Source organism: Achroia grisella, unplaced genomic scaffold, assembly GCF_030625045.1.
Source record: "Achroia grisella isolate CSIRO2021 unplaced genomic scaffold, CSIRO_AGI_Agris_v1 utg204, whole genome shotgun sequence".
In the NCBI taxonomy this organism is placed as follows: Eukaryota; Metazoa; Arthropoda; class Insecta; order Lepidoptera; family Pyralidae; genus Achroia; species Achroia grisella.
Window position 1 is genome coordinate 118,304 of NW_026712703.1, and position 12,432 is coordinate 130,735.

General features: G+C 30.0%; 1 protein-coding gene across 1 annotated transcript in view; it reads right to left on the reverse strand.

The window, feature by feature from the left end:
* Positions 1-11,573, reverse strand: part of LOC131842048 (uncharacterized) — a 48,684-nt gene extending 37,111 nt beyond the window's left edge. Inside the window, exons 1-2 of the mRNA XM_059190482.1 lie at positions 11,536-11,573; positions 11,263-11,394 (exon numbers count right to left, since the gene is read on the reverse strand). Of these exons, the coding sequence (XP_059046465.1) occupies positions 11,263-11,283 (21 nt within the window). The 5' untranslated portion in view covers positions 11,284-11,394; positions 11,536-11,573. The remainder of the gene's footprint in view (positions 1-11,262; positions 11,395-11,535) is intronic.
* Positions 11,574-12,432: the final 859 nt, after the last annotated feature.

The following is a 12,432-nucleotide window of genomic DNA, read 5'->3' on the forward strand; positions in this document are numbered from 1 at the left end:
TCTTAAATTTTCTTAATTCATGCTATTCACATAAAATGTAATATTGTGCAAAATTTATTTAAAAGAGCTACAACATTCCTATCCTTTCTTCTTCTTTAGAAAAACGAATGGGTTTATTAATAAAAACACAAATTTTGTAGTTTCTGGTTACAAATTCTGAATATCTAATTCAGAATTTAGAATTTCTTTTTCTTTTGTAGTCAATGCAAAGTATTTTACACTTGACGGATAGACAATAAATTGCTATTGCTGTAATTAATTACCGAAAAGTGGAACGTAACAGCTTTTTCGTAATATTGAAATAATGTATTGTTAACAGTACGTAACAAAAAAAAGTTGCAACTAAATAGTCTAACCTAGCTTTTAATATACACGCCCCTGCAAGATATAATAGAGGTTTTTGTTTTTACTCAACATTCAATTTGTAGTATTATGAGATATTATGCATGTTGATATTTGCAACAAGCCATATTTAACTGTCATAACCTAGTTGTAACGTTTAATTTTCCATTTTAATCAATGCTACACTGGCCTCTGTGTGACATAGTTGGACAGTACTACAATATCTGTAATAATAAAAAATGTACACGCTAATTCCCGTGTCATTTTACTCCTAAGAAATTCATATTTCTAAAGAATATCAGTATCATTTTACTCCTAAAATATCACTATAAAATATCAGTTAAATTAAATGGTCTTAAAATACAGACTTTTCGGCTTACTCTGCCTTTTTTAATTATGTTAAGTGAAACTGGTTTTTACAGGTTTTAAAATAAGGTAGTTCATAGACGAACAATATTTTAGACAATCTTTACTACGACAATTAAGTCTATACGTCTGTCTATGAACTAGTAATAATAATATTTTTCTATAATAAAATCCTAGGCGGTATTAAAAAACATTACGCATAAATAGTTATAGCATCGTAGTTCATATAAGTTACTATATTGAACAAAATATTGTAAGATAAATAAAAAGTAATATGTAAAATATCTCCATCCCTTTCTTATGAGACAGAGAGGTACTATGTAGATTAAAACTACTAATATTTTGTATTGTTTACTCTATTCAATAAGTACTAATATCAAATATCCCAATACCTAAATACACCACGTTTAATTATCTAGTTTCGAGTGCAATATACATAGTAATTTGAATAACAATGTCGCACTATTTGTAAGAATCACGTGCCGCGTAGTTCTTGGCTAACTTATAACCTGAATACATTTTTGCGAAATCCATTAGTAATTTAATTTACAGTCGAAAGTATTAATTATGTATTTGGTGGTATAAAGTACGTAACGGCTATATAACATGTAGATAGCAAACGGTAACAGTGTCGAGGCCCAATGGTTTACTACCACGACCTAATACTACATCTAAAAGGTCGGGAGGTCAAATATGGCAGTAACAGTAAGAGAAAACTTTGTTTTTTAATTTATATTTCTGACTAACAATACCAAAAATCCTAGAGACGACGGTGAGATCGCGTCCTATCACAATAGGTTCAAAATACGAGTATACCCAGCGAAAAGTCAAATATAATGTAATATTTGACTTTTCGCTTGGTATACTCGTATATATACTTCTGTAGACAATTTCTCTGACTACCCCTTTCTATACAAAAGTAGTAATGGTATTTTTTGTTTTTGTTTGTAGTAAACGGTTAATAACTACTACATATTATGATTAGACAAATTAACATACTTAATTTGGCGTTATTAACATAAAGTTACGTTTGTTTGTATTTTTTAGGTAATACCGCCAAATGATTTAACCTTAGTAAACTTCTGTCGATTTATAGTGAGTCCGTCTGTATATCAAGGTCTTTTTCCAATGACAGCCGCTGCCAGTATTTGCCATTGAACTTATATTCTTTGAAATAATATCTGAAATGCTGAAAATCTGCCACGACAACAAATCATTCGCCCACAAATTCAATAGTCCTAGGAATATACCTACTAGTGATGGTTGGCAGTTAGCTTTAAACTATAAAACATCTCTATTACATATACAAATCGTACAACAGCAATAGCAAGGATTTTAAACTAAGTCAGTATGTCTTTAGAAAAATTGTAATAATATACATAATTAGACTAAAATTATGTTATATTAGGATTACATCCATTAGCTTCGCATGTCATGTATATACATAATATACAACATACACGCAATTCGCAAATATGAAATATACATAATATGTAAAAAAAACCATAAATTTAATGACGGTAGTGAGTCTGACGGAAAGCGGAAGTTGGCGAGCTGTCTGGGCTGACCGGTCGCGTCAATGTGTGGGTGAGACTGCGTCCGACTATATTTAATGTAACCATAATTTCCTATTCGGCCGGGACAGTCCCGTCATCCCCAGCCAGAACAAAATGTCACACGTTTATATGTAGTTTACCAGCAATCATTTATTATTCCTACCTATTTTCTTCGTATCTGTTAAATGTCAGTATAAAAAATATAATAAGCACCTGAGAACATATTCAAGAAAATTCATTATTTTAAAATTTACTAGAAACACTTTGTCGTCTGATTGTGTATCACTATCTCAACTGTATCAGTATATACTATAATTCGATAGGAGGTTGATATATAGCAATGGAACTAGGAGTCCATCAGAATGACACCGCATTAGGACAACTACACGCATCATATGGTGACGTCCTTGTTGGTGTTCATATATGCAGGAAACAGTTGCGGTTATCGATACCCTGTCAACTTGTATGCCTATCAAATTACGTACAAAAAGCTCATTAAGTACATTCTTATGCTCTTGTTTCTGTTCGAGTACACAACTGTCTCATCAGAAATAAGTGTCTTAACGTCATAAATAATAAATGGTCACGTTAACCATACCGGTCATATGAGAGTGCGGAATGTGCGACATGCGCCCGCGCAACCTTACGCCACACTTACGTTACCGCCGACTTCCCGCTGAGTGGCGCGTGCGACGCCCATTCATTGGTTTGTTGTTTTTTTTAATTTATTCGCGTCTCTGAATCCGCGTACACTAACATGAGACTAATTTTGGTTTTTAATATTTGTTTATGGTTTTGCGGTCCGCCTGATGGTAAGATGTTATCATAACCTAATTTATAAACGCTTGCTAAAGCATTACGTTAACAACTCTGAAGAATACCTCTTACTTATTTTTAAGATAGTCATGTTGTAATATATTAGATATACTTTGAGCTGTGGTTCTCTTCATAACCAGTGCATCAGAAGGAAGAAATACTTCTAAAATGTCACTGTAAAATGTCTAAAATAACACACACACAGACATTTACGTTTATCAATTGATTACACGTGTGCAATTTCTTTTCTTTATAAACGATATTAATTATGATCCATACAGAAAAAAAATACGCTTATGTTTGGAATCTATAAGCTCAGATACTTTTAAGCGGAAGTTTAAAGTAATTTTATGTACAAGATTATTATGATGATCATTATAATAATCGTCTCAAAAATACAATCTCGACTTAAAAATTCCATGCACTAATTGAGACACATTCGTTTAGATAATATTAAAGTATGCACTATTAACTTGGTGTATCTAATGTATCAGTAGATAACAATTCGCAATTCCAAAACATCGGGCATTGTCGATTACGTAGAATGTGGGATCCGAGTGAGGTCACCAATTATGTAAATACGCACAATGACAAGGCCTCGATAGACATTAAAACAAGTGCACATTTAAACCTGCCTTGACTCGTATACGGAGGCCGTCGATAAGAATATCACGAAAAGGAAGCGTAGTCATCTTACAATGGGAAATTCGGCTATTCACAATTAACTAGTGACCAAGTGAAGGTCGACATTAGGTAGGACTCTTGTAATAGTATTTGAAAACATTACATTATAATTACTTAGACATGTATATATTGATAACTCTGCCTTTTCGAGGTACATAATACTTCTTGTAACGTGAATAAAAAACATAAATATCGTAAAATAGTAAACAAAAAGATTTTTTTTGTTAATATGTATGAAAGTTATGTGTATGAAAGTGAATTTGCAGAATGATAAAAGATTAATATTAATAAAAATTTCTTGAATATTCATTGCATCTCTTATCTTATATGATACAAAGTAAATGTATACTCTACATTTTATTAAATGACTGATTACCGTTCCACCTAATTTTTTTTTTTATATCCAACATATTTAAATATTAATTTAATTACAAATATAAACTAACATTAACAAAATAATAGATATATCATCAATGATAAAGTATTACTTATTCAAACCATTACACAATCGTTATTGTCTTCAAATGGCACTGTCACTAAAACATAAATGAGACGGTAATGCATTTTGAGTACTTGAAATATGATATGGAACATTTAGCAATTTCGCTTTCAGTATGACATAATGTTTAGAAATTACCACACAGATTTGAGTCCGCCTTATCATTAGAGGCCTATTATTTTGGCCGTAGTTTTTTTTCCATTCGTCATCAGAACAAATTGTCGCGTGCTATTCTTACGAAGGACAATAAAATCATTAGTCAGTACGACTTTTTATATAATCTATAGTCCAACATTTTAGATTTTTTTTGTAATAAACCTTTTTTTATTCTTATCTGCCAGAACTGTAAAGTTATTACAAGGATATACAAAAGGACGTGGGTAATTGAGTACCTTTGTCAGTACAAAGTTTTTACAATATTGTAAGATGAAAAACGTGACGTTAATGTCTTGAAAATTCCACAAATAATTAAACAGATATATGTAAAAAGTAAGTGTTGAAAAAAAAACAAATGGACTCTGAAGTTAACAAAATAGGTCGTTCACCCATCGCACGTGAGGTCGCGAAGGCCGCTTTTTACATATCTCGGTCACGACCACAGATGTTCATCAAAACGTGTACCAATTACTATACTCGAGTATCACAAAACTTGCAATTCCACGTTTATGCATTACGGAACCATTTTCAATGCCAGACATTTTGAAATTATATCATTATAAAAGTATATTAAAAAACAATTCTACTTAACAGTCGTGTTCATTATTTCGCGATTGATTGTATTGCAATGATAAATGTAATTAAATTAATCTCATTTTGAATCTCTTTTTTGTATCTGCAAATTTTTTTTCTGTATTTTTTTATTAATAATGTAAGGTAATGAAATACATTTATGTACACTTAACATATATTTGAACAATACAAATTAAAATAATTAAAGTTAAATATTACATTATTGTATAATAACTACAAAATGTAGGGAGTAGGTATAATTATAGATTTCGTGCTCTAATAATTTTCTTTACGGTGGAAGGAATTACTGGTAATGTTAACTGGAATTAATCTTGTCGTGATATGGCCAACTGCAGGATTACTTTAATTGTAAATGACACTAATTACTTGTGTGTGTTTCGTGTGTCTTAATGCAACACACAGTAATAACATGAACTTCTTTGTATATTTTGTCTTATCTAAACTAAGCTATAATAATAAACTAAGATATAAAAAATACACATATCATTACATACACCCCATTGTATAGGTAGAGACCCATTTCTAAAACAACACAGTAAAATCAGCGATCTAAATAGACATTGCTTCATTTTTCCACTGCTCCATTTATTATTTTATAAATACTTCAATTACTAAATAAATAACACTATAATTGGCTCATAGGTAGCGAAATATACAAACTATCCAGTCATATGAATATATAGATATTAGCACATGGAATTATCTACTTTAACCTCTTTTTACCAATGGATTTATTACAAAGTAGAAATACAACATCACAAATATTTTATTCCATAAATCTAAATGTGTGTTGTTTAAAATTTGGCTTAAAAAATGTAGTACCAATTACAGTTTCCCGTTATTATAATAATATAAGAACTTTTCTTGCAATATTGGACTTATTATAATTAAAACTTGGTTCTTTAAGGTTTAGACAGACTTCTTGAAAATTATGATCCGCTTATTCACATGATAAACAGACTCTTAAGTAAACTATGTATTCTCTCCTTTTAGGCTTAAATGATTACGTTATATTAGAGAACACCCTTGGCCGTAATATCTAACAGTTTACGGTAAGTACACGATCACATAACCTACATAGCAAGTTACATGTAAACTCTCATCGGATAATCCAATTAATTATCTGAATGCGCCGACATTACTTAACGAGGAAGCGTACACGAGAAGCCAATGATGTAATGAGACGCCAGCCGAAGATTTATTTTTTTTATTTATAGCCATTTCGTACAGATTATAATAATCGTCGGTCACACGTAATTTTGTCTTTACAACAAACGCGTGAGTTGCAAAGCAATTTTCTTTTTTTATCCACAATATAATAAAAGGAATACTCAATTTGTCTCTGTTTGTATTAAAGTTACTTGTTAATTTAGGCCAAGCGACTTAAATACTTTGTTGAAATTTCTTTGTTCATATGAAATTAATATTAAAACTATTCCGAAACTAAATCTCTCTTAATACCATTGAGATTGATACTATTACATTAAACACATTTTTTTTAAATTGGAATGCCAAACAAACTGGTAGCCATCGCCTGTACAAATGGACATTATGACGGACATCATAAAATACTTTAAAACGACTCCGGTACCCTTAACTCTAACTCAACTATTGATAAAATATGGAAGTTACTTAAATTACAGAATTCTAAAGTGACCTTGCGACGTTCAATGGTAAATGATTAATATCAATGTTGTCAATTCAAATTACATTTCATGCATTTTCAATCGACACGTTGCACTTGAAAAATACCGTCGAAATAAAATCCCTTCCTTTCCGCAATCAGTCGATTATGAAGCAAAAGTAAGTTAAATCATGATCATTACCGTTCAGAGTATGGAATTCTACTATATATATTTAGTTCACACGGATTTTTAGTCCTTAGCTTTTCCATTTATTTTCTTATGGATTCACTTCGAGTTCCTATAGTTAACAGCAGTGTCTGTGTCGAAGGGAAGGTTTCAAGGCACCATGGTAGTGTAAGATTGTCAATGACGGGTTACTTGCCAATCGCTTGACGAGGTCAGATTTAGATCCTGATCAGTAAATGTAAAATCCAACGAGGTAGAGAGGCTTTACAACAATTTCTCAATTATTTTGATTGTTATCTATATTTTCCTTCCCTGGATAGTTAAAATTTAATTCTAAATAAAAAGTTAGTTTAATTTAAAATTAGGCGAGCGTATTAATTGTACTATAACTGAAAGTGTTCCAAATTTACTATTTATATAACCAGGGTGTGAGTGTATATAAACTAAGATAAAGTAACAAAGCTAATAGGATAAATGACATTTAATTATAAAATAATCAAATTTTAACAGTTAAAATGTAAATTACTTTAAACTGGCATGGTAATAAATCTACTTTATTAAGTGTATTGAATGTTGCGTTCTATGCAACACGTTAGACAATAATTATGATCTAACTGGTTCTAATATTTCTCGGTCCGTCAAGTAGTCGATCGGGCCGAACAGTGATGAATGGAAACGAACACGATAATTGCACTAATCAACATATTTCACAACTTTACAAGTAATTTGGTCAAATATATGCATTTTCTTTGTAACGCACAAATAATTTAAGGCTATTATAATCCTGTCAATCTTAATGTTCTACTTTTCAAGTAGGATCGAATTAATGCAAATCTTCGTAAATGGCGGAATGAATTATAATTTTTAGTTCGCAAATTAAATATTCATAATTTATATAAACTTACTTAGTTTATATGTATACCGTACGTGTAACTGTCAAAAGATGTTTTTTTATTTCTATTTATATCGTAAATTTCTTGTTTATATTTTAAAAAAAATAGCAGTCGTCTAATACCCATAACACAAGCTCTTGTTAGCATGGGACTAGATAGCGGTGTGTGATCTGACCTGATTTATTATTATCTTAGCCTAAGTTACTCTAAACACCAAGTCGCGGGTAACGGTTAGTTAAAAATATAAGTTAGTTAATCTAATAATAGACCTACATAGAGAATGTACATTAAGTAAAAAAGTCATAATTATAGCTAAGACATTTTTAACAACCAAGGTCGACTAAGACATTTCAATCAATCTCTATGCTTAATGAGTTGTTTGAATAATTAATTGAATATCTATTAATAATTATATCCATCAATTATTTATTTACTAAACAAAACAGAAATCAAATTTGATAATTTATAAATTAAACTATTAAGTTACACAAATAACAAATTATTTATTTTATAAATCTGTTTTCTATGATTGATAATTCTATATTTCCTGTTTAAAATACATTCTAATAGTAAACATTTTCTATTCTGTTCTATAAAGCAAAAGGGTGTCTGTCGATCAATCTGATTTCACACAACCATATTTATTTATCGTGAAGATATGTAGATTGTATCCCAAGGAAGAACGTAGACCATATTCTTTTAGATGCAAACGGTCATCTAATCTATATATAATTTAACCTTTCACCGTGCACGCATACCAAAATATGTTAAAAAAATACTTTCATAGAACTAGATACTACGTAACACGATGCGCTACATTTACTATCGCGACCACTAATTCGCCAGTCCATTAAGCAGTTGTGTAAAGTAAATATTTTAAGATATTTAAACGACTCCAAAAACGAGCAAGTTCAAAATTTTACTCCTCTTTTCGTGTATGTCATCTCGTGTTATAGTTCATGATCATATTTGATAATTCATTTTATATTAAAGTAGCTGTTACCCGCGATATCTTCAGCACAAATTTTCATCCCCTGTCAAATTATTAGATATAGCATATGTCCATCTTCAATGATATGACAAATATTGTGAAACTACGTTAAAATTCATTTTGTGGATAATAAATAAGATATACTTTTACATTTATAATATAAGTATGGATTTGGATTGTTCTCGTATTGCTCGTATACGAACTATGCAACTAATAAAATCTGTTTTATGTCTAATTAAAATATTCTGCAAGTAAAGTGAGCCCCACATTTCCTTAACTTATAATAGGCAAGGTTCGCTCATTTGAATTTATAATATATAATAATCTAAGCTTTTGATTGTCAGCAAGTGTCATACTAACAAAGTTAAATGGGGAGTAGGAAATCCGTAATAGAACTATTGACGTATTTGTCATTCGTTATTACGTTTTTTTTTTTTACAAGAGCCTGTATTTCTATAAAATCGTTTATTTGTATACTTTGTACATTTTGTTTTTTTTTACCTACTTTGAACATCAGTTCAATAGAAATTAAATTTTATTTAAAATATATTTTTTACTGATGCCACAAGGAATTAATCTGATAATTATACTGTAACGTAATACTCCTTACTATTTCTTCGTGACGTAATTCTCAATTAAATTTTGTCGAATTAAATTTTTTTTAATACCATATTTATGTACAGTGCTATTCCATTATCAAACTGTTATATAACAATCACAACATACGAATTCTACTAAAATCATGGAATTATATGTCGTAACCCACCCTATTTGGATACATTAGATTCCATGTTCATTTGGCTGACAAGTGTTAATAAAACCTATAACATCACGATGACTCTAGGTCATTAAAAGTACACATATAAAAATGTACTTATAAAAGTGTATAATTTAACTGGATTTCAAACTAAGCAATATCATAAATAGAGATATAAAGTGTTTGTAAAAATAGGCTACGATTACGTCTAAAGATGAACTAATTATTTCACGTAGACAAATCCTCGATATGATATGATTGCTACAGTTTTAGCTAAACTGTGTAAATGTCTTGAAGGAATTCTCAATTACTGCTTAGTTTATTTATAGTGTTATACAAAATCGAATGGATAAGTTTATGTTCTAAGTGAATGTATTACCGTCACATCGCTTCGCTTACTTTAAACGTATTTAAATGAACGAATTATTTTTTATCCACGTAAAGTGTAGTTTCTTATTCATATTGGTTACTTTAAATCCTACTGGATTCTGTATAGTAATGATAATTATCAATTTGCGATATAATTTCTTTATCACTTTTAATTGGAATCGCATGAAAAACAGTAATTTACAAATAGGAGAAAATATTATAAACCGGTAAAGATCATTTTAATACTTTACTGTAATATTACATTACAAATTCTTCTTCTTTCTTAAAAAAATTGTATTGCTATTGTCCGAAGACAACATAGTCATATATGAATACGTATTAGTATTATTATATCTATTACTCCGGTAATAATCATGCTTTGAAATAAATATTATGGAAAATTAACTGCAAAATTATCATAAATCATGAGAAAAATTAACTGTTGACAATACCATTATGTATACTTAGGTACCTTTAATATAGTAATGTTTTATTTCTCTGTTATCAAGTCTTGTCAATCTATCAATGGCCTCTGTGGGAAATGCCATTTACGGTATTTTATTGCACATTACATTGTGTCGTGATCCATGTCCGAGGACAAATATATGAAACAATTGTGTATTAGTTTATGTAATATATAATTTGGCACATTCTCACATTTTAGAGGTTGCATGTATAAATATTATCTGTATAAATTAAACTGAAGGTGTAATAAAATAGTGAGCATAATTTGAAAGAAATTTTATGAGATCAGAATTTATGTATCTCTCCCAATACCTAAAAACTTTAAATACACATAATAAACTAGTTATCAGCCCGGACTTCGCACGGGAGTACATGTATTATACATATAAACTATAAACCTTCCTCTTGAATCGCTATCTAGTGCTAAAAACTGCATTAAAATCCGTTGCGTCAATCAGATAGCGAAAGCGACTTCATTTTATACTATGTAAAGATAATAAAAGTTTTTATACTTTTTCTTTATAAAAAATAATTTACATCGTATTTAACGAAGGTACCTGTGACATAACTTTTTAATTGTTATTTTATATGAAATAATATAATTAAAATAGTTTATACTTATTATTTATAGTGTGTTATACCTATAAAAAAGTATATATAAAATTTGGTAATATACCAACAAGGTCAACTGCATAACATGTACCTATTATACGCAAAAATATTCGGGAAGAAAATCAGATATGATAGTGAAAATCGTATCAAAAAGAATTATTTTCTAGGAAGTCATTAGTGTTTCTCCAAATGAAAATAGTTAGTTTTTATTATACCAATTTTAGATTATAGATATTTATATCTTCTATTAATTAATATTATCTTCTATAGTCAATTTAATTTAATTTCAACTATCTTAGATAATGACGTTATATAATTAATACTTATACATATATTGTCAGATGGACTTACGATTTTGACGTAGTTATTCATGTTGCTTATGTCGAACGTTACAGGCACTGTCACTGAACACTAGGGGGCGCTGCTGAGCCCGATCGGTGCGTACGCGCAGACTGACGCGCTCGGAAGTCTTGGCCGCACCAGCTGCAACCAAATGAATGGTGGTGGTACAATTGCAACCAATGTCGCGCGGCATACGAACACTGCACGTAATAATTATTTAGAAAAAAATGTGGTAACTGCGCATTCTTGACCTTGACCGTTCGATTATAATTTTGTACGTACTGGTTGGGGAGTTGGTGGATGTTGGCGGTGTGCGCGTGAGTCGGGTTGTAAGCTGGTCGGCGGTGTGTTGTCGTTATATAGGACAGGCCGCGACCTCCGGCGCAGCGCGGGAAGTGCTGCCGACACGGATTCCTTGCGGGACATGTGGTGGTTTCGGTTTGATGTCCAACCCTTTTAAAATCAAATATTTATATTTTTCTTCATTTTCTTAAATCCTACACATTTAGCTTTTTTATTTTTCAAATAAATAAAGTTGTGCTATGTGTTTGTAATTTTAAAGTATCCGTTTTTCACTAAATTTGTCTAAAAGAATATATAGAGTACTTTTTAAAAAAAAAAAAAATTTATCTTCGCTAATCTCAAAGGATGGACAGATTTTGATGGGAATTTCGCTTGCAAGCAACTAATGTTATAGGAAGTAACTTAGACTAACTTCTATTTTAAGAATATAACTTATTTAATAAAAAAATAGTTACCTTTATTACAACTTACAACATTCATAATTTTATTAAAATATTAATATAATTATTAGATAAATATTGTTTTATGAAAAAACATTTCAGGCAAGTACAAATAAATAATATTAGCGATTGCAATCTATGGATATATTTATTCATTAATAATACACATTATTTCTTTTATTTTCACTCGATTAATCATCCTAACATATTCATTATAAATTACATTAAATTATTCTGGGACTTATATTTAAAGTTTTGATTTATAATAGTTATAAAACAGTTCCCACATTACACAGAACACAGCATTTGATCTTTCTATTATTATTTTCATGTACCCCTGAAATAGGATGAAGCTGAAAATCACTGTTTTGTTCTAAAATCTCCCACACTAAGCTTACGACCTTTTTGTATTACCACGAATTACAAAGACAAATTA